The sequence below is a fragment of the Astatotilapia calliptera genome, chromosome 7 (genome assembly GCF_964374335.1).
Source record: "Astatotilapia calliptera chromosome 7, fAstCal68.1, whole genome shotgun sequence".
Taxonomy (NCBI): domain Eukaryota; kingdom Metazoa; phylum Chordata; class Actinopteri; order Cichliformes; family Cichlidae; genus Astatotilapia; species Astatotilapia calliptera.
The window spans coordinates 59,168,872-59,192,580 of record NC_137428.1 but is presented as its reverse complement, the minus strand read 5'-3'; the positions used below and the strand labels follow the sequence as shown (position 1 = coordinate 59,192,580).

Sequence of the window (23,709 nt, the reverse complement as noted above, 5' to 3'; positions counted from 1 at the left end):
TATACTGTACATGAATGAACACGGTGCACGAGCAGGCTGTGTGCTCGCCAGCAATATATAGCTCACAGACAGATTATAGGTTACACGCTCTCACTTCTAAACGCGATATGAAACAAGCAGCTTTGCAATTGAATGCATTAGCATCTGTGAGGCATGAAGGCTGTACATTAGTCTTGTGTCTGAACAGTCCTGCTTCAGGGTATATCACGCTTAGATATACGTTTTACGGCCATTTTTAAGTGGGCAATGAATTAGCTACCATTTATAGATGATGTATACATTTTTGTTTTACCTAATGTTTTTATAACTTTATTAATTTAATTTAACAACATAGCTGTGAAAGAGTCAACATCGCTATGCTCGAAAAAAGCCTGAAAAGTATGATGCCATTTGTCTACATTTAGCTTTTAATAATAAAGTTTTCAGTTTTCATATCCGTAGTAGGACTGAATTATTTCACGGGCGGTTTATTAATAAGTAGAAAACCCCCACTTTAACCCTTTAAAGCCTGAGCTATGACATTACTTCCAGAAAATTATTGAATTAGAAAAAATACACATAAATTTGCATATATTAGTTTTAATTTGGTTATATTTGCTATATTTGTTTGTGTGGTTGGGGGGGGGGGGGGGGGGTGGTTCTGCAGGATAACCAACTTGACCAAAACTGCCTCACCATGCATATAAATGACTACCTAAAGCTCTGCATGCCCTTTCAGTTAAGTTATTATATCAGAGCTATCAGAGCTGCTATACAGAAGACATGTAGGCACATTTGCAAGTAATAATGTTAGAATTTTGTTTTTCTCCAAATTCCGCATGTTCATTTGTCTGTTTTGAAAAACATCTCTTGGCATCTCACTGTCGCACTACAGGACATTTTTGGTTACACACATAATTTCAGTGATGCCAGTAATACCCTTGTTTCAAGCAGAGACGCCTTCTATCAGGCAGATTATGAACGTCTGCGTGGGTTTGCGGTGTGTTTGAAGCACACAGCTCCACAGGTGATTTCTAGCTCAACACTAGATAGATCATACATACTGTGCGAACATTTTGGGTGCTTTGTCTGTTTACACCAGATAGGTAGATCAGGTAGTCTCCACAGACCCTGATCATTACGTATTTAGTAGCCTAGAGTTACATAAAGAGAGTGAAAGCAAAAGAAACAGCCTCAGTCTGCAGAATTCTTATTTACTTATTTATAATTACTTTATGCTTGCTTCATACTTATATAAATACTTATTTTTGTGACATTGTGATACAGGTTGTGAATCTGAAAACACCAAACATATTCTTCTTCTTTTTCCTCAGCTTTGTCCAGAGACAACATAAGTTTCCACCTGAGAGTGCTGATCATCACATGTTCCCATTATGTGTGCGTGTGTGTATATGTGTGTGTAATTTTGGCGCCGTTAAGACAAGTGTGTTTGTGCATGTGACACTATCGAAGCAGTGTAATTGCGTGAGATCGCTTTAGTAAGTGTTTTTTTTACCAAAAGGATTGTTTGGCTTGGCACCGATACAGATACGTATGTGTAGACTAATCACTCAGCCAGGCGATCAGTGGGCATATCCTGGCATTGTCCCGTTGAGTGTGTTTGATGGTGTCAGTCTGCAGGCTCCAAGTTGTGGACAGAAAGGCATTCTTTCCCTCTTGTCTGAACCTGGCAAGGGGAGTGGACTTAAGAGAAAGCCTATGAAAGTTGGGTTGGGTTCAGTCTTTGCTATAAAACTGAGCTTCCAGTGGGGCTGAAATTCTTCTTAGTTTAGCCAATGCTTGACCATCACATTACTTTATAATGTCCGGACTCTGCGAGGTCTTAACGTCGTGATTTGGGATAGTGTCTGCTGTTTCTGGAGTCTGGAACCATGGAGGTATGAGTACTTGGAGTTTATAGAAGTAAAAAAAAGGGGTTTTGAAGCAGGCCTAACATCGCACACAAAATAACACGATCTTTGTACATCAGACAATAAAGATATTAGTTTAAGCTGTGATGAAAATGAAAGCATATATGTTTATGTGTTCCAGGACTACATAAAGAGATATTTGCGAGGAATTTGGGTTTTCCTGCAGCTGACCTGTGAGTATTATATTGGAGAATATCCAGTTTCGTTTCTATCTTTACACCCAAAAAGTGACATATGTTACGTGCTTCATATGAAATCTCTTATAATTCTTCTTCAGCACACATCGGCATATCTGTGTACTCTGTTTGTGTGTGTTCAGCTTGTCTAGCGAGCATGACAGGGAGATGCAGTCTGTTTGGACGGCACCACGTTCACACATTCGATGGCGTTTTGTATGACTTTCCTGGAGACTGCAGCTACCTTCTGGCTGGGGACTGCAACCACCACTCCTTCACACTGCTGGGTGAGTCACGCTCAAATTCAATAAAGAGATTCAGAAAAAGATTTGAATTTTAATAGTGTGCCAGGCTTATCTTGTGTAGTTTAGTGTGTAATGCCTCGTTGATGCAATATGTTGGCTTTTGGAAACTGTTTACAAGTCATCTTCACTTTTAATTTTCTGTCTTATTTGGCGAAGTCTGCCATGGTGGTGGTACAAAGTAGTAACAGTGTGTTCAAAATGTGCTTTGGATCTGCAGGCGACTTTCAAAATGGCAAAAAAACTGGAGTCACGCTATTTTTGGGGGATGTCTTTGAGTTGCACCTTTCTGTAGACGGACGGCTCTCACAAGGAGAAAAAAGGTAGCACACTAGCGCTGTCATTCAGCATTAAGTTTGTGTGTATAAATATTGAAAGCTCCTCGCTATTTTGCTTCTGCAGGAGCTTGATTTATGCCGTCTTTTTTTTCTAGGCTGTCACTGCCCTATGCATCTCACTCTGTGTTTGTGGGCTCAGAGCTCGGCTTTTACAAGCTCTGGAGTGAGGAGTTTGGCTTCACTGTCACCATTGATAATGCTGCCAACATCGCCTTGACCCTGACCAAACGCCATGCAAACCACACCTGCGGGCTCTGTGGCAACTTCAACTCTATGACTGCCGATGAATATACTGCTCAGGAAGGTATGTGCGTGCTATACAGCCCACAAGATGCAACTGTGAGAAGAGTGAAACTAGGGAGAGTTTATTATTACTGGAATAGAGGAAACGATTTGAGTCACCAGCACTCAGCAACAGGAAGAGGAACAACCGAGTACAGGAAAAGATAAAGTAAAAGAAAGCAAAAGACACAGTTGTGGTAGGATGAGATTAAGAACAAATCTGTCAACTTGTTTGTCTCTCTGTCTGTGCGTGCCTGTGTATTTTTCAGGATTCCTAACAGAGGACACTTATGACTTTGCAAATTCGTGGGCAGTGAAGGGAGCTGATCAGTCCTGTCAGCGTGTGTCAAATCCATCAAAATCCTGTAACACAACAAAAGAAACTTCCACGGTGAGAGGGTAGTTAACACAAATGCACATGTTTAGATAGTAGGCGTGTCATGATATCTGATGTGTAGACACAAGTCATTAAATAAAAGCTTTGTACATTTCTCCTCACAATAAAAAAGGTATTTTACAGTGGTTCACTTCCTAACAAAGCACCTGATATTTCTTTGTGTGTATTATGCTCTAATTTGTCTTTGTTTCTTTTACTGTTAATATGCAATAGGTTATATTTTTTTGCACACACAGAAACTCATAAAGATTTGTAAATAAACATTTTTCTTTACAAACATATAATGTATATTTTAAAATCAGGTGGGTTTTGGAGTTAAAGTGCCAACTATAACCCCCATTGTCTTTGGTTGATGTCCAAATACATATTATTAGTCTCATTTACTATTCTATCTCTACTTTTAACTTTTATTCGACAAAGGTATAAATTGTGCTTAAATGTCTCATATTGTATCAGATCTCTGACTTAGGATTTTAGAAAGACTTGGCATTTTTAATACATCTGTTCTTTTTTATAAAGGCATTTTGGCTTTCATACACAGGATTAAGGTTCAATATGCTCAAATGGGGACGACAGCCCAGTCTCTTTAAAAAAAAAACGAACAGCTGGTAAGCGGACAGATCTGACAGGTGTGATTGCAACTCTGTAGCCTGTGCAGTCTTTGTGGGTGAGCAGATACGAAATAAAAACAGTTGGATTTTGAAAGAACATTTTGCACATGTGAAACACCCACATGTGAGAAAACTGTACAAATTTCATGTTAGTGTGAAACCATAGGATCCTATCAGCATCTCCTTCAGTTCACTACAAAACTGATGAATATGTATTCTTTCACTTTTATTCAAAATCTCAGTTTCTATCATTATGATATTGCCATTTTCACAATTTTCACCCACCAGATGTTAATCCACTCTTCCTCTTTTTTTGGCATTTAACATATTTTCTGATGAAGTTTCAGACATGGTTTCTATTCCCCATTTATTCAGCTGCACAGGTTGTTAGACCTAAAAAGAGGCAAACAACTTATTTTCTGCCTGTTTGTGCTTATGTGTAGATTTTGTCCAGCTGCAGCGTGTTGCAGACCTCTAGTGTGTTTCTCCACTGCGCCCACTTGGTCTCTCCCGAACCATTCCTGCTGCTGTGTCAGGAGGAGGCCTGTCACTGTGATCAGACAGGGCCCGAAGATTGTTACTGTCCAATCCTGCTGGAGTATGCTCGCACATGCCACGCTCATGGGATACTTCTTCGCGGCTGGTCGCAGGAAAGCCAGTGCTGTGAGTTTATTAGTTTATTAGTTCTATAAAATTAACAGCAGGTTCTAACATGACATGCATTATTTATATATGCTTTTCTTTTGTGTAAAGTCCCCAAATGTCCAATTGGCATGCAGTACAGTGAATGCACCAAGTCTTGCTCTACAACCTGCCATAGCCTCAACATCCAGGAGGTCTGCAAGGAAGAGTGTGTTGATGGCTGCACGTGTCCTGGTAACCCCTCGCTCACGATATCTCTCTCCTGTCTCCGTCTTACTGTTTCTAGTAGTAACATGGCATGCATGTGTGTTTCAGCTGGCAAGGTTTTGGATGGTAATCGCTGTGTTGAGGTATCCCAGTGTTCCTGTGCGCACATGGGAAAACATTTCCCACCAGGAGCCACGGTCTCTCAGGACTGCAACACCTGGTGAGAAAGCAGTGCAGGCGCAAATACACAGAAATAGTTACATAGAAAATATGCTTCCTTCAAACAAATGTCTCTTTTGTGCAGTGTGTGTCGTCACGGTTCATGGGAATGCACCAATGAAGGCTGTCCTGGTGAGAGAGATGAACAATAATACACACTCACTAATACTTTCGTTTGGGAAATATAATCCTCATTTCTGATGTCATATCCTTGTTGTTGGTGTGTAGGTGAATGCTTGGTTGTTGGCCAGTCTCACTTCAAGAGCTTTGACAACAAGTTCTTCACTTTTGCTGGCCACTGCCAGTATCTGCTGGCAAAGGACTGCTCACAAAATGAGTTTTCTATCATAATTGAAAATGTACAGGTAAAAGTGAGCTTTGGTTTTCAATGCAAAATATAATATAAATTTGGAATTTGGAATTTGTTCTTGCACTAACTACACAATTACACAAAGAATGACCCTGTTAGCGTTCTGTCACTCCCGTGTTGCCGGCTTTTCATCATTTACAGCATTTAGGTTGCTTTTTATCTTTCAGTGCGCTGATGATCAGGATGCTGTGTGCACACGCTCAGTGACTCTCAGTCTGCCCTCTCTGGAGGACATGACAGTCAAGCTGAAGCATGGAGGAATTGTTTCTGTCAACAGCATGAACATCCAGACCCCAATGCATAACGGTATGCTACTTTAAAGTGCATTTAAATGACCTTTTATGCATATAAGTTAAGTAAATATACCTGTAAGATGGTTATCCATATATGAGAGAAGCACTCTGACAGATTTCAGAATGGCAACACATTAGCTCTAACAGCACAGCTCTGCTGAGTACTTGCGTGAGTCGTTCATTAATATTAACTGATTTTAACCAGGCAGTTTTCTACGTGTGTCATTTTACAGGCCGTTTACATATCCAGAGATCTGTTCAGTCTTCAGTACGTGTAAAGTTTGGTGAGGACTTTCGTCTGGACTGGGATGGGCGGGGCCGTGTGCTTTTAAAGGTTAAAGAAGTTGTATATCTTAAAGATGTTTCCTTTCAATAACCCCTGTATGAAAAGATGGGGAAAAAACTATCTTGAATTCTGTCTGCCTCCACAGCTGGGTCCACAATGGGCGGGCCGGACCTGTGGACTGTGTGGTAACTACAATGGTAACCAACGTGATGATTTTTTGACTGGTTCTGGGCTGGTTGAGGCTAGTCCTCACTCTTTTGGCCAGGCTTGGAGGATCAATGGAGACTGTGAATCCACTCAGAAATTTGAAACTGATCCATGTGCCGTTAATCCGAAAAGAGGTATATAAACCCACACAGACAGACATCACTCCAGTAATGACTTAACACTAATCTTACGATACCTCGATACCAGTGCGCTTTGCAGAAGAGGCGTGTGCAGTGATGATGTCAGACGTGTTCAGTCCGTGCCACTTTCTGGTGAATCCCGGTCCGTTCCAGCAGTTCTGTCGTTATGATGTGTGTGCGTGTGGGGACGGTGAGGAGTGCCTCTGCTCGGCTTTGTCCGCCTATGCAGCTGCCTGCTCAGCAAGAGGAGTGCTGCTCAACTGGAGGTCTCCTTCGCTCTGTGGTAACTTTTAGATTGGACCTATTTACAGTTGATCACTCACTCACTCACACACACACACACACACACACACACACACACACACACACACACACACACACACACACACACACACTCTCTCTCTCTCTCTCTCTCTCTCTCTCTCTTTCTGGCTCTTTCTGTGGTTTATTTAGAATCATTTTGTATGCATTTTTTTTTATAGATCATTTCATTTTCTGTAAGATTTTTAGATAATTTTACAAGCATGTCCTCTGCAGGATCTATGGTTTTCATTTATGTGTATGTTAGGGTCACCCTAAAATCTTGAGACTTTTGTGAATTTGAAGACTGCTTTGGATTACTGTCTTATTGTAGACATGTTTTTTTTTTAAGTTTTGGTTTCTTGACTGAATTTGCGGAATTTTACTGGAAAATATTCTTCCTCTTCCTGTGCAATGTTTCCTGTGCCACTGTCTGCTACAGCAAGCAGAATATATCCTCCCCCATGTTGGCAAAATGTTTCTTTCCTCAAATGGTGCCATTTCTTTCTCCTGATATATTTTTGTGGTTATTATGATTATTTAAGAACTAAATATGACATTGTTTTTCACCACTAAGTTTCAGATTTTTGTGGATTATGTGAGAGTGCTATTTATTTTCTGATAATGTTTCCATTCAGACCCGGTTTGTGCATTAGTGCTGCACAGTTCAATAGTGCAATATCTCTAATGGGTTAGTGAGAATAAATGACTAATCCTCCCTGATATGGTGTTCACAGCTCTGGAGTGCACAGGAGGACAGGTGTATGAGGCATGTGGGAGTGTGTGTGACCGGACTTGTGGTTCTCTGTCTGGCGCTGAGGCTGGCTGTGAGGGGGAGAGGGTGTGTGAGGAGGGCTGTTTCTGTCCCACTGGGAAGTACCTGAGTTCCTCAGGTGAATGTGTGACGGCTGACCAGTGCACCTGCCTGCATGATGGACAGCTCTACCAGCCTGATGATGTCTATGCAGATCACAACAGTATTTGGTCAGTGACTATGCATGCTTATGCAGAACTTTAAACTCTAAACAGCTGCTGTGGTTTACTGTTTTATCATTTTTGCCATCTTGTCTTTGCTTATGAGTGCAGCTACTGTGAGAAGGGGTCCATGCGGTGTAGCTCCACTGAAACGTCTTCATTGCTCTCTGACCTCTTCTATGATGATGACCCAGCACCATCCAGAGGTATAACTGAGTGTTTCAGTTCCCGAACCTTTTTCATGATAATGGCTAGTAAAAAACAAGCAGTTCTCATTAATAGTTCTCATTTGACAGTTGAACCCTGAACAACTTGATCAGTGTGTCTCGGGCAAATGTTTGATTTTTGTCATGAAGCTTGCTTGATTGTTTTTTTTTTTTTTTTAATTAATTCGTTTTTTTATGTATCCAGAGCGTCGGTCAACACAGTGCCCTCCTCCGCTCATTCGCGCAGAGTGTAATGCAGGAGAAAAGGGTCTGGAGTGTGCAAGAACCTGCCAAAATCTGGATCTGCCTTGTGTCAGTCTTGCTTGCATCCCAGGCTGCCTCTGTCCACCTGGCACTGTAGGTGGTTTGTTATGTTGTGTGCATGCTGTAAGTAACAAAGTGAACATATAAAGTGATTTGATTGATTAATCAAGCTGATTTCAGGTGCGTCACCGCAGAGAATGCATTACACCGGAGCAGTGTCCCTGTTACCATAACAACAGGCCATATGCAACAGGACAGACCATCTCTGTGGATTGCAACACCTGGTAAAATGCTTGTTAATATATTTGTCCATTAAAGGAAATACCTCTACTGTGTTTGCTTAGCAGGTGTCCTGTTTTGCAGTGTGTGCAAGAACAGAAAGTGGCAATGCACGGAGAAAGTGTGTGATGGTGTGTGCCGCACCGTGGGGGAAGGGCATTACATCACTTTTGATGGCTTAAAGTACTCTTTCCCTGGCCTCTGCCAGTATGTCCTAGTCCAGGTAAGAGACTGAGAAGGACTTCCAAAAAGGGCGCCAAAGTGAACTGCAGACTATGAAGTACATGCACTCTTTGTTAATCAGGTCCTGTCCTATCTTTCTCTACTTGCACATATCAATAGGATATGTGTAGTGGGGAAGACGGTTCCTTTAGGGTGCTGGTGGAAAACGAGGCCTGTGGAATTGTGGGACACCGCTGTGCAAAAGCTGTCACAATCTTCTACCAGGGAGGGTTAATAATAATGCAGCATGGAGAGGTAACACACAAACATTCATTTATACTGATTCACATCAACACATGCAACTTATTAAGTGATTTGTTGTATTAGTGCAAAGTCCAAATGGATTTATAATCTTGTAACATGTGAAAAAGTGTAAAACTTGAAATAATGTCTTTACTCTCGAGAGAGGCTATTAACCAAATATGTTGTTAACGTTAACTTACTTGAATATTTATCTAAAGACTGATATTCATTCATTCACAAAATTCATTCTAGATGTTTGGCTTTTAAACATTATATTTATAATTTAGGCATTTCAACAGCACAATTATTAGTGGAGGCTGTGTCATGGTCCTGGGCAATGTTGGCCCAGTATTCTTAGTTTTCGTGTGTTTTGTATTTTGTTCTTTATTTATGCCTTGGTTCCTAGGTTGTTCTGTTAAGATTACCCCCTGTGTGCCCCTCTGTGTATCTGTGAACCCTCGTTTCCCCTCCTTGTGTTTTATTCCATGTTTTCCCCAGCCCGTTATGTCTGTGCTCTCTCTCTCTTCCCGTCTGAACCTCTGTGTACTTCCTGTTTTACTTTGACAGTCTATCGTCAGTATGTGTCATGTTGCGTCCCCCTCAGTTCAGTGTCGCGTTCTCCGTCATGACTGTGTGCCCCTCCGTGTGTCTCCTCGTGAGTCAGTTCCTTTATGACTTCCCAGTTTAGGTTCATATTATTTTGTATCGCCTTCATCTTCTGTCAGCAATAAAGCTGTATTTTGAGTTCAGTCCTGTTTTCCCGTGAGTTTGCGTTTGGGTCCTCATCCTGCCTGCACACAGCCTAATCATGACAGGCTGTGGCTCAAGAGGTACAGCAGGTCATCTACAAATCGGAAGACTGGTGATTTGAGCTCTGGCTGCTCCAGTATATATGTATACAGTATACAAAGCACTTAAACACCAAAAAACAAGGTGCTTGTGTGAATGAGACATGTTGTCTAAAGACCCTTGAGGGCTCAAGTACAGTAGAAACATGCAGTTTGATGCAAAACCACAAACTGCCTTGTATATTTCAGCAGTTAGATTCAACTAAAAGTTTTTTTAGTGTAATGTAAAGCAGGACACAAGTACATTTATAACTTGTGTCCTGCTTTACTCAGACACTCTGCAAACGAACTTAGTCAAGTTGTAAGCTTTTGAGACTTGACCTCTCAGTATCCCAAATGCACCTGTAATGATGACCTTTCTGTCTTTCAGGTGAAGATGAAGAGGCCGGTGCCGCAGGGCTCACAGGTGGAGATTGTCCGATCTGGTCACTTTTACACTCTGCAGCTGGGGAAACACATTTCCCTCAGCTGGGATATGGGAACCCGCCTCCTGGTTCACATCTCACCTGAATACAGGGTACTGATGTATTATGACTAATTGTGACTGCTTGAATCTTTTTCATTTTAGTCATAATATAAAATATTAAATATTATTGCGTGTAGGGTCGGGTGTGCGGCTTGTGTGGTAACTTTGATGGGAATGTAAACAACGACTTGATGAGCAGTAACCACCAGCTAGAGGTGGATTCTTCACACTTTGGGAACTCCTGGAAGGTCATTCCCAGCTGTGCTGATCTCACAAAGGTAAAGTCTAGACTTAAAGGGTTGGTTTGCTGAATGGAAAAATTTATATTTTCTCTCTACTCATAACTAATGTTAGGAAAATCTGCTGATGTTTTGTGTGTCTAAAAGAAAAAATATGTCACTATCAGTAGCTTAAAAATCCTATATCGGATGATTTCTAATATTTAGATCTATCTCTGAGCATTGTACTTCACCAGGACTGTTTGTGGGCTTACAGGGCTGAAAATTAGATTTCTTTCATTGTCAGCGTTATTCATTATATCCCACCGAGAAACATTAAAAATATATTTAGATCACAGTGACTGATCTACTTGAAAATCTCTGCAGGCAACCAACTCACAGTAGTGTAAAACTAAAATGAATCATTCGCATACATTTTTTATGTTATTACAATGAAATCAAGTATGGTGACGATTGCAGTTCTTTGCATATATTTCAGTAGTGCACTGGCACAGAATAGATAGAGACATTCTACAAGAAAATTCACAAAGAGATAAACTATGTCGCACCAATTTGCTGTTTTTATTTTATGTGTGTAGATACCTGCTCCTTGCACCGACAACATTGTCAAACTGGTAACAGTGGAGCAGTCGTGCCGTATCCTCACTGGTTCCCTCTTTAAAGAATGCAACAGTCAGGTGAGCAATTACAGGCAAACTTTAACTGATCAAGTGAGATGCTTTGGGTTTATACTCTTTACCCTCTACCTTTGCCTGTGTGTCTGTAGGTGGATGCAGAGCCTTATGTAGAGATGTGTGTGGAGGCAGCATGCTCGTGCCCATCAGTGGGTGACTGCCAGTGTTTCTGTGATGTTATTGCCGCCTATGCACAGGCTTGCTCAGAGAGTGGTGTATTCGTCAACTGGAGATCAAATGATCTTTGCCGTGAGTATGAAGAATTCATTATGATATAAAAAACACAAGTCATAACTGCTTGACCAAACTAACAAAAATAATTGAAGTCCCATCTAGTCGCATCTAGTTTTTTGTGCTAAAAGTCATGATTTTACTCAGAATATCAGAATGCAGATTGCACATTTTTATCAGTAGTCTAATATCACAATTATTATAAAGTTATCTTTATAATAATAAAGTTATTTTTTTGTAGCTAAGTGAAATGACTGAAAAGTGCATGCTACAATGTTCTGATTCCTTAGCACTGAGCTGTGAGGAGCTGAATCCTAGAATCCCAGGTGTAGGGGAGGAGTTATGTCAGTGGAGATACAATACCTGTGGTCCTGCCTGTCCAGTCACCTGCCAACATCCAGATCCCCTCCAGTGTTCGCTCAGATGTGTGGAAGGCTGCCATGCCTACTGCCGTCCAGGTATCAACAAACACTAAATGAATGCTTTCAGGATTTATATATCGCACGAATATATTGTGGGGATTTTTACACTGACTTTGATGTTCTTAGGACAACTCCTGGATGAGGTGGCCATGCGATGTGTTGAACCCTCTCATTGTCAGGTGTGTATGCATGAGGGTCAAAGAATCTCCCATGGGAACAAGGTCATCCTGAATCACAATGACCCCGACCAGTGCAGGATATGGTAATACTTCATCACAACATTTCCTTATGAGTTTGAATATTTCGGTTTTCTGCTTCTCACCAGGCTTGGCTTACATAGAACCGAGGTTACCCTGGTAACCAAATGTTTGGTGATGAATGCTTTGCAATTATATTTCATGATGCTTTGTTGTTTCTTTACTATAGTCATTGTGACAAAAACACATTAAGCTGTGAAGCGTGTGCCTCCTCCACCATGTTCACAACTCCCACACCGACGCCCACCTATGGCACCTTCACAACAATTCCCTTCACCACGTTGATGCCTGAGGGCACGTGTGACCGTGCCATGGACCTAGCATTCTTACTGGATGGATCAGAAGCTCTGACTGAAGATGAATTTGAGGCTGCAAAACAGTTCATACTTGGGGTGGTTGAACGATTCCGCATGGGCTCAGCTCACACTCGAGCAACAGTGCTACTCTACCACTCTGGAGTCAAAACATATGATCTGCAGGTAGTTAAACACTGCACGCACGTGTGACTCAGCAAGTGGGTATTTTTGCACAAAATATGGAATATCTGCAAAATCTGTCTGTAAGGAGTTTAATTTTGGTGTGTTCATGAGTTTTGGTTGCGTTGATACAGAAACATGTGATACACATGTTTGTGTTGGTGTTCTAACTATCAGTAATTCATGTTTGAGTAAAATAAGAATGAAAAAGATTTTAAAGTGTTATTTCTGCTGTAATCAATCCAGTCAGAGTTAATACACTAAAAAAACATAAATTTGTATATACAGCCTTCTAAATTCAGCAAAAAAGTGGAAACTAAAATGCAACAGGAAGCAAGTGGATGCATTGAATAATGCTGATGACTAATCAAGCTTGGTAAAAAGCAGCTTTTTTGGCTCACTGAAACAGATTCATAGTAAAAGTCTACATGTGAATACTTGATCTACTATTTTTCCTCCCTCTCTTATGCCTCTAGGTTCAGAAGTGGATATTTAAGAAGACTGTGCGTGAGCTTCATTACACAGGAGGAGATGCCGCTTTCATGGATGAGGCCGTCAAATATCTGGCTATCAACATCTATGACAAGAACAAGCGTGAGAATGCCGGCCGCATTGCCATTATCTTGGCTGCTAGTCCCAACCCTCGCCCTATCCGTTCCATTGTAAAGATGCTCCGAAAGAAGGCCATCACCACCCTGACAGTGGCACTGGGTCCTGGGGTAGATATGTCACAAATTACTGAAATCTCCAAGGCCAATCCTGATAACAGGGCCTATGTGCTGAGCAGCACAGGTGAGCTGCCTGATCGGCTGCTGGAGCTGACAGATTACCTCTGCACCTTAGGAATGGAGCCCGAGGTGGTGAAACCTCCAGCACCAAAGATCACAGTGGGTAAACCTCAAAAGACCACGACCACCACTTCCCCAGTTCTTCATCTGGAGACAAAACCCACACGGCGCCTCCCCAACACTCTTGAAGCTACAGCACCGTCTGGCCTATCGCCCACTACCACATCGCCATCTGTTCTTTCTCCAACCAAAGATGTAACATTTATCATAGAAGGCTCTGATGCTGTTGGTGAAATAAACTTTAACAAGTCGCTCCTCTTCCTGGAGGAAGTTATCACAAAACTGACAGAGGAGGAGGAGTTGATTCGCATCACTGTGATCCAATACTCAGTGACAGTCACTGTGGAGATCAGTCGGTGGGAGATAAGGCAGCACAGAACCCGCCTGCTGGAACGCCTGAGGGAGGTTCGTTGGAGGGGTGGTAGTAAGACAAACACTGGAGCAGCTATCACTACCACTTTTCAAGAAATGGCTACGGTCCAGCCTTCTCTTCGTCCAACCCCACCTCAGCTGGTTTTCCTTGTGACAGAAAACCCACCAACTGACACAGTAACGCGCCCACCATCTACCAGCGTCCAGACTCATGTGTATCCCATTGGTGTTGGACCAAAGATACAAGAAATGGACTTGATTCAGTTCAGTTTTCCTCAGCGTCCATTAATGGTGGAGGACTACAGCCATCTGTCTAGCGTGGTCCACCGCATAGTCAACATCACACGCACCACAGTCAGACCCCGCTCACCAACACTGCCACCACTAGTTGTCCCAACACATGCCAGCTTGCCAGTCTCAGGTACCATAACAGAAATGTTTATTCTCATCAAACAGTCCTCAGGGATTTCTTAGTCTATATTAACTTGGAGTCTTATATTTGCACAGTGCCGTGTAAGAAGCCTCTGGATGTGCTGTTCCTGCTGAAGTCTGGAGGGCAGCTTGAGGACATGAAGACATTTGTTAAAGCTTTTATCAGTAATGCTGACATAGGTAGGTGTGATGCAGCTCTTATATGCAGATTTTTCTCACTGGTGTGTTGTTATTAATTTAGTTTGCAATCACTGTTTTTAGCAGGGGTTTTTTTCTTCAGAAATGCAGCATGTTTAAGGGCCAAATAGGCTCTAAGAAAAATATTGAAGTATGTCTTTTTCCCCAACTGATATTTCCCAGATTTCCATGAGAACAATACAGTTACTAAATTGCTTTAGTTTATTCGTGTTAGATCAAATCATATATATATTTTTTAGCATTATTGACCTTGAAAGAACAATATTACTCATGTTTAAATTATTAAAGAAGCACCTTTCTACAGTGAGTTCTGTGTTTGTATGTGTGCAGGGCTCAGTGGCACTCTTGTGAGTGTTGTGCAGTATGGAGACACCAACACAGCAGAATTCCTATGGAGTGATCAACAGAGCAAATCAGACCTCCTGAGGATGGTGGAGAGAATTACTACAAGGACTCCTGCAGCCCCTAAACTAGGTAAAGGAGCTTGCTTAAACTAATATGCACACATATTTAGACAGATGCACAATCACATGCAGTCATTTTTCTCACTTTTTGCAGGGTCTGCATTGAGATTTGCTGTGCAGACATCGATCTCACCAATCAGTGGTGGAAGAGTTGGTGTAGCCAAGGCTGTGGTGATGCTGGTGATGGACAAATCAACTGATGATGTCGGGGAAGCAGCTAATGAGGCACTGGCAGCAGGTAATTAAATCATCATTAACACACTGGATACCTCAGTAAAAACTTCAGTTGGTATGTTTCCATCCTTCATCTTCCTCTGTTATAGCTGCGGTGTAGCTTCACTGATAAGATTGTCTTCCCTCAGGTGTATCAGTGTTCCCAATTGGGATTGGACCAGACTATGACAAGAGTGAACTTGGAGTGCTTGGTCGCCAGGGCAACCAAGACAACACTCTCCATCTGAACAGCATGGATCAGTTACTGATGTTGCTGACTCTGGACAGGAGTTACACAGAGAGAATCTGCAGAGGTGCTTACAGGCAGAGACACATACATTAAATCTTCATTACATAGCGATGATAGAAATTGACAGTAATGGAAATGTTATGTGCTCTGTTATATATATATTTTATTTATTTTAAAATTGTATGTATTTTTTTAGCTGGTCCACCAGGAGTGTGTGTTGATGATAATGGAAATGAGAGAAAGGTGAGTACTGTCTGCTAGATACAACATTAATGTAACCTTTTACAAGATTTACTTTTAGCAAATTGTGCATTTCTCTCTACATGCCTTAGCCTGGTGAGTCATGGCTGCTGGAGGATGGCTGTCACTCCCTCCTCTGCCACCCCAGTGGGGCGGTGACAGTACAGAATCACAAAGTCAGCTGTGACAGATTGGAGCCTCCAGCCTGCAGAAACAACATGCCACCTGTTAAAGTCCAGGAGACTTGCAACTGCCACTGGGAATGCCCTTGTACGTACATCCAAAGGATCCAATAGCCTCTTAGGTCTAGTCCATCTATATAAAGTGTGGACTATTTGTGTACTTGCTGTTAACAATGAATGCTGGGAGCTAACATTCCTTTCTATTTATACTAAGTGTTAATAGAGCACAAGATTCTGGCTCCTGTACAAACACATGTTTTCCCTCCTGCCTCAAATGTATTGACAGGCATGTGTATGGGCAGCTCCACCAACCATGTAGTGAGGTTTGATGGCCTGGCACTTAGGCTGGATGGGGAGGGTTTGTGCTCCTATACACTTCTCACTGTCAGCAGAGGCTCCAGTGAAGGGTCAGAGGTCAAACTCCACACTGGACCTTGCCAAGACTCGGCAAACTACCACCAAGTCTGCATGAAAGCCATGGAGGTGATCCATGGCTCATATAGGGTGCTGCTGAAGGATGACATGACGGTAAGATATATGATATATGTTATGTTTAAGAAGTCTGCATTAACTGTAAGGATTTGCTCATTTATTTTGCATATGTTTATTTGAGCAGGCCATGATTGGAGAGGAAGAGCTTGCACTGCCGTGGCGGCACTCTGGCATTGAGCTGGTGCGTTATGGCGGAGTGATGCTGCAGCTGAAATCGGATCATGGCTACGTTCTGAGTTTCACACCTCAGAGCAATGAGTTTACCATCACATTACTCAGCTCCACTACGACGGGGCACACTGCTGGACTTTGCGGTAACTTATATTAAGAGCCCACATTTGTCAAATATATGACAAAAGTCAGCATGTCTCACCCAGTGGCTTTCTGTATTTGTCTTTTTATTCTGATAACTGCCCCAAATATTGTTTTATCAGGTGGCTGTGGGGAGGAGAAGTTGAATGTCCTTTCTTTACGCAATGGCACCTCGACCACCGACCAACCAGCTTTCATCTTAGACTGGACTGTAGCTGTAGAGCACGGTGTGTGCCTGCCAAGACGAAGGGCGGTGTGTGCATCTGGAGCGGCGATGGGATGTCAAGCTCTACGTTCCGAGGTGTTCGAACCATGCCATGCATATATTCCCGTTCAGGTTTTCCTCACCAAGTGTGAAGAGCAGGCATGTGAGGAGTCAGATGTGTGCGAGCTCATTTCAGCCTATGCACGCCTCTGTAGACAAAGAGGTGTGTGTGTGGACTGGAGGAGCCCTCACCTCTGCCGTGAGTAATTTTCTGATTTGCAGACGAGTTTATCTTCTACTCCAGTGAAAACATTTTAACACCTGAGCCTAGATCTAAACTTAACACTGTTCTGTGTTGCAGCGTTACAGTGCCCGAGTTCCATGGAGTATGATTCATGTCGGACAGGTTGCGTGCAGGACTGTGGTAGCATACAGTCATTGCCAGGCGACTGGTCGGTTGCTAGGAGTAACGAGTCATCCTGTATGGACACGCCGACTGAAGGCTGTTTCTGTGCTGAAGGCACAGTTTTGAATCAGGGACGGTGTATACCGCCAGAAGCATGTGGACAGTGTGTTGACCATCATGGGCACACATACACGGTGAGGCACAAAACAAGAAAAGTGTGACTGAATCTGCTAGGAAGCAGTGACGCAAAATCAAGTTCTTAGTTAAAATAAATAAACACATATGCTGTTGGAATACTATCAGGCAAACACTTAGAGAACAGGTTAGAGACTAAAATGTGATTTGATTGCCCTCTAGTGTTTATTTCTAATATGACCAACTTCACAACACGAGCCTGGTTTTGTCTGTGTTTGTACAGTATATGCAGAGTTGGGTACCAGAAGAGAACCCATGTTTGATTTGCATGTGTTTGGATCAGCAACGGATCAACTGCACTGACCGGCCCTGCAACGATGTCAGAAGTCAGAAACCCTTCTTTTGCTCCTCATTATGCTCTTTGCGTCTGCTTTTGTAGTGTTACTAAAGAAGAAGAAGAAAAACTGCCATCTTTTTTAAATTAATCATGTGTATCTGTTTGTAGCTCCAGTGTGTGGACCTTGTGAGGTCCTCAGAAAGAAGACAGAGTCCAAGTGCTGCCCAGAGTATGAGTGTGGTATGTAAAAAAGGATAGTCTCTATTTGCAACAAGGAGCAGCTTTACTATACTGTGTGGTCAGTCACTCAGTGTAGTTATTAAATTATTATGGTCCAAATAGCTCAACTTTAACTCCTAATAACTAATAACATAGTTATTCCTAATTCATTCCCCAGTATCTATCCTCATTTTTTTATACTTTGTTGGATAGTGTTACCAAATGTATATCATGTGTCCAACTTGCAACACACTGAGCCATGCTGTCACTTTCCAGTTTGTGATCTAGTGAGCTGTTACCTGCCTGAGGTTCCCCGCTGTGAGGACGGTCAGACTGTGGTCCTGAAAAACCCCGGGGAATGTCAGCCTATACACGAGTGTGGTAAGTCATTAATACATTCTCTATGATGCTCCGGCCCCACGGGTAAACACACACATAGTCATGAAACAGAGCGCATGTTGACACAGCCGTATTCACCTCTTTTTCTGTCTCAGTGTGCAAAAAGGAAGAGTGTCCTCTTCAAGCTCCCCCCAATTGTACACCACATCGCCATCTGTCGGTGAGAAAGACAAAGTGCTGCGACGTGTTTGAATGTGACTGCAGCTGCCAAAACTCCACCCACACCTGTCCCACTGGGTTCATCACGTCCTCCACTACCAACGATTGTGGGTGCACAGAAACCAACTGCCTGCCAGACAAGGTGAGTGTATTTTTGGATTCAAATCTGAGTGCAATATGTTTGTTGTTTGTCCTGCAAGCTTTATGTCCTCTGTGTCTCTAGGTGTGTGTGGTTGGTGGAGTGGTTCACTCAGTGGGGAGTGAATGGGAGCAAGGTTGTGAGAAGTGCATCTGCACCGAGCTGCAGGACAAAGACACGTCTCTCCATGTTGCACAGTGCAAACCGCCTGTTTGTGACCGGGCCTGTCCTCTGGTGAGATTCACAGAGACACCAAAGACGCATATTTAGCTTGTGCTTCTAAAGTGATACATTCCTATATATATTTAATATGTATTTCAGGGCTCAACATACACTTCATCAGAAGGAGAGTGCTGTGGAAAGTGCACACCAACCAGCTGTGTGGAGTCAGGGGGAGAGATGCGAGGGGACACACTTATCAGTGGAAAGCTTAGACAAGTATGTGTGTGTAGAAATCAGACATGCCTGAAGGATATGTGCAAATAATTATTGCTGCATAATTATGAATCTCAAAGTGTTTGAGTCAGTGAGGGACAAGAAGTCACTCAGCAAACTGCTCTCCATCACTGACAACCCATTGCACCAACTCCAGTCCACTAGAGAGCCAGCAGAGCTCCTTCTCCACCGGACTTATTAAAGCCGACTGCCATAAAGAATGCTTCAGGAAATCCATCCTGCTATTCTCTATAAAGCCGTACAACATGTCTCCTTTTTGTACCACTATCAAACCTAGTGTACATGTTATTCATTAATGCTACAATGGCTTGCAAAAGTATTCGGCCCCCTTGAACTTTTCCACATTTTGTCACATCACAGCCACAAACATGAATCAATTTAAAAAAATAAAAAAAAAGGAATTCCACGTGAAAGACCAATACAAAGTGGTGTACACGTGAGAAGTGGAACGAAAATCATACATGATTCCAAACATTTTTTTACAAATAAATAACTGCAAAGTGGGGTGTGCGTAATTATTCAGCCCCCTGAGTCAATACTTTTGCTGCAATTACAGCTGCCAGTCTTTTAGGGTATGTCTCTACCAGCTTTGCACATGTAGCAACTGAAATCCTTGCCCATTCTTCTTCGCAAAACAGCTCCAGCTCAGTCAGATTAGATGGACAGTGTTTGTGAACAGCAGGTTTCAGATCTTGCCACAGATTCTCGATTGGATTTAGATCTGGACTTTGACTGGGCCATTCTAACACATGGATATGTTTTGTTTTAAACCATTCCATTGTTGCCCTGGCTTTATGTTTAGGGTCGTTGTCCTGCTGGAAGGTGAACCTCCGCCCCAGTCTCAAGTCTTTTGCAGACTCCAAGAGGTTTTCTTCCAAGATTGCCCTGTATTTGGCCCCATCCATCTTCCCATCAACTCTGACCAGCTTCCCTGTCCCTGCTGAAGAGAAGCACCCCCAGAGCATGATGCTGCCACCACCATATTTGACAGTGTGTTCAGAGTGATGTTAGTTTTCCGCCACACATGGCGTTTTGCATTTTGGCCAAAAAGTTCCATTTTGGTCTCATCTGACCAGAGCACCTTCTTCCACATGTTTGCTGTGTCCCCCACATGGCTTGTGGCAAACTGCAAACGGGACTTCTTATGGTTTTCTGTTAACAATGGCTTTCTTCTTGCCACTCTTCCATAAAGGCCAACTTTGTGCAGTGCACGACTAATAGCTATCCTATGGACAGATTCCCCCACCTGAGCTGTAGAGCTCTGCAGCTCGTCCAGAGTCACCATGGGCCTCTTGGCTGCATTTCTGATCAGCGCTCTCCTTGTTCGGCCTGTGAGTTTAGGTGGACGGCCTTGTCTTGGTAGGTTTACAGTTGTGCCATACTCCCTCCATTTCTGAATGATCGCTTGAACAGTGCTCCGTGGGATGATCAAGGCTTGGGAAATCTTTTTGTAGCCTAAGCCTGCTTTAAATTTCTCAATAACTTTATCCCTGACCTGTCTGGTGTGTTCTTTGGACTTCATGGTGTTGTTGCTCCCAATATCCTCTTAGACAACCTCTGAGGCCGTCACAGAGCAGCTGTATTTGTACTGACATTAGATTACACACAGGTGCACTCTGTTTAGTCATTAGCACTCATCAGGCAATATCTATGGGCAACTGACTGCACCCAGACCAAAGGGGGCTGAATAATTACGCACACCCCACTTTTCAGTTATTTATTTGTAAAAAAAAATGTTTGGAATCATGTATAATTTTCGTTCCACTTCTCATGTGTACACCACTTTGTGTTGGTCTTTCACGTGGAATTCCAATAAAATAGATTCATGTTTGTGGCTGTAATGTGACAAAATGTGGATAAGTTCATACTTTTGCAAGCCATTGTATTTGGAGTATTTGCCCTACTGCAAAAAAATAAGTCTTTTTTTTTTGTCGTTTCTTTCACTTTATTTTTTATTGTCTTATTTTTTCACTGCTGCATATAAATTTATTACTACCTCACATAAGAAGGCATTCATCTTTCTATCGATCTAATTCTCATCTCTGTGTCGTCTTTAGGTGGGTGACAGATGGAAGTCTCCAGATAATAAATGTGTCTTACATCAGTGCATAAAAGTCAGAGATGAGGTGTTCATCTCTGCTTCAAATGTCAGCTGCTCGATTACGGATACTCCATCCTGCCCACTGGGGACTGAGTTACGCTGTGACACCGAGGACTGCTGCCCCCGCTGCCACTGTGGTAAACACACATACACACATAGACTTACTCAGAAGGCACACAGACAATCCAGTGCACCGGGTTAGGAAACTGCCCTTTAGCTCGCAAGCGATGCATGAATCATCAAGCTTGCATTCATCTAACTTTCCCTTCAGTCAAATCATCCACACAGTGTTTTCATAACAACTTGCAGTTGCAGTTTATGTCCAACAGATGACTCTGGTGTCATCCCAGAGATTGTTATCCTGATCTGACCTTACACAAACTGGGGATTGAATTACTTTTTAACAAACGACTGTGGAAATTATTTGTGCTTTTCTCTCTGCAGCTCCTGTGAACGCCTGTGTTCTCAACCACACGCTGATAGGGGTAAGTCATTCAGAGAAGTAGTAGCTGCCTTGGTATAAAAAAAGACATTTGGAAATGATGTTTTATTTTGATATACTGTATATGTGTTTGTACAGGCAGGGGAGCAGCTGATGGTTGATGCGTGTACACGCTGTCAGTGTAGGATAGTGGATGGTCCAATCAGGAAATATGAACTGTCCTGCAGGAAAACAAGCTGTCCCTCTTGCCCCATGGTAGCCATCCTCAAATTATTTTGTTTGTTTTAACTCTTGTCATTTCTCATCCTCATCATAACCGATTAATACAATCACAAATCCACATTCCTTAATTGTCTGTTCGCATTCCTTCCCTGCTCATCATTAAACTGTAGCCACATCATCTTTCCATGATTCACTTTATTCACAAAGGTAAATAAGATGTTTTTTATTTAGAAAACAAAATCCAGGTATCTTATGTCTTTGTATTTGCAGTAGTAAACTCCCAATGTCTTTTTACATTAATGGACACTTAAAACTAACCTCCACATTTTTAGGGGTACACTCTGGAGAAGGAGGAAGGTACTTGCTGTGGTCGATGTGCTCCCACCGCCTGCTTCGTTCAACAACCAGATGGAAAACTCATCAGTGTGAAAGTAAGTCCTATGCAAACAAGATGATACCACGCTACAACTTCTGTTGTCTATTCTATGCAGTGCTATAGCTTATAATACTCTTTCATGCCAGTCGTACTGTTCGTGGCTACATACTGTAAGAATGAATCGTGTTCTTTCAGGTCAATACGACGAGCGAGAATGGTTGCACCTCATATACATGTGGTCTGAATAGTGAAGGAAATCTTGTGCTGCAGACCAAAGTGACAGCCTGCCCGTCTTTTAATCGCCAAGCTTGCTTAGACCAAGGGGTAAAGCTCTCATTGAGCGCACAGTATTCCCTTATCTATACCTTTTCTCCCAGGAATGTATGATAACATTGTCTCTCCTGTTTTTACTTTCCCAGGGAAAAGTCAGTCAAATTGGAACAACCTGCTGTGAGACGTGTGAGTTGAACTGTTCCCTTTGCAAGAGCAGTAAATTATCTTTTTTTTTTAATTATTTGGATCTTAACAATAGTGTGTGTGTGTGTGTGTGTGTGTGTGTGTGTGTGTGTGTGTGTGTGTGTGTGTGTGTGTGTGTGTGTGTAAAGGTACAGAGCCAGAGTGCCGAAAGACAGTGGGAAGGCTCGACTACATCAAGGTGGATGACTGCCAATCAGAGCACCAGATAGACCTGTACTACTGTGAGGTAAGATACACAGACACACACACACGCACACACATTTAAGAATGATTAAATCTTTTCCCCTGTAGGATTAACCTGCAAATTTGAGTGAAATCGTAACACTGTCCCTCACCATCCTGTCCTTTCTGTCTCCCTGTTGTTATGTGTACCCTTCCATCTGTCTGTCTTTCTGTCTGTCAGGGCAAATGTCGCAGTAAGTCCATGTACTCCCTGCAGAGGGCTGCTGTGGAGCAGGAGTGCGTTTGCTGTGCTGCGGTAGAGACAGAGCCTCTCAACGTTCCTGTCATGTGTGCCAATGGCACTCGTAGCCACCACACAATTCTGTCTGTAACCAAATGCGACTGTCTGTCCAGACACTGCACCTAGAGAGTGGAAGAAAAAGAATAGAAGACAGAGATTATAAAGGTTGATGCTTTGTGTTTATCCAAGAAAATGTAGCAGTATTAAAAAAAACTACCTTGACAAATAGCAATAAAACAAACTTACCTGTTTCTGTAAGCATCACCTTTTGTGTGTTGTTGTAATTTGATTATTTCTGTTGAAATGTATTCATAAAAACTACTGTTTGTTAAATGTTTGTATATAAACATGTGACATTTACTCTTTCACAGCGTTGCAGAATAAGTTTAATATACATTAAGTGCGAATCCAGAAACACCATGTTGCTCAAAAAGTGCAACTTTTACACTTGGGTGTTTTTTGTTTTTTTTTACTCAATTTAATTCAGCGCTACTGTGTCTTTACTGAGTTGCATGAAACTAGTGAGGGATTGGACAGTGAGATACAAAAATAAAACCGCTTTTCAATACGTTGCTCTTTAAAAACTGCCCCAAAATACACATGATACATACAATTCGTGTGACTGACTACACATCAGTATAACAAGGAAGTAATAATAAAAGTATTACAATAAATAATGCTTAGAACA

General features: G+C 42.2%; 1 protein-coding gene across 1 annotated transcript; it reads left to right on the top strand.

Moving 5' to 3' along the window:
- The first annotated feature begins 1,761 nt into the window (after positions 1-1,761).
- Positions 1,762-23,389, top strand: vwf (von Willebrand factor). Its single transcript, XM_026176029.2, has 53 exons — positions 1,762-1,877; positions 2,032-2,083; positions 2,230-2,373; positions 2,609-2,711; positions 2,822-3,030; positions 3,278-3,399; positions 4,460-4,679; positions 4,770-4,892; positions 4,974-5,085; positions 5,170-5,216; positions 5,313-5,449; positions 5,622-5,760; positions 5,981-6,081; positions 6,179-6,374; positions 6,448-6,663; positions 7,418-7,664; positions 7,767-7,861; positions 8,067-8,218; positions 8,306-8,409; positions 8,489-8,627; positions 8,747-8,881; positions 10,088-10,234; positions 10,321-10,461; positions 11,001-11,099; positions 11,189-11,345; positions 11,618-11,785; positions 11,876-12,011; positions 12,176-12,485; positions 12,959-14,123; positions 14,210-14,314; positions 14,663-14,806; positions 14,891-15,034; positions 15,159-15,323; positions 15,456-15,502; positions 15,592-15,769; positions 15,968-16,209; positions 16,298-16,487; positions 16,608-16,949; positions 17,052-17,290; positions 17,515-17,617; positions 17,737-17,808; positions 18,064-18,168; positions 18,282-18,487; positions 18,569-18,718; positions 18,806-18,922; positions 20,998-21,178; positions 21,486-21,526; positions 21,622-21,738; positions 22,038-22,136; positions 22,277-22,405; positions 22,501-22,540; positions 22,687-22,784; positions 22,962-23,389. The coding sequence occupies exons 1-53, from the start codon at positions 1,872-1,874 to the stop codon at positions 23,145-23,147; spliced, it is 8,562 nt and encodes a 2,853-aa protein (XP_026031814.2). The 5' UTR covers positions 1,762-1,871; the 3' UTR covers positions 23,148-23,389.
- Positions 23,390-23,709: the final 320 nt, after the last annotated feature.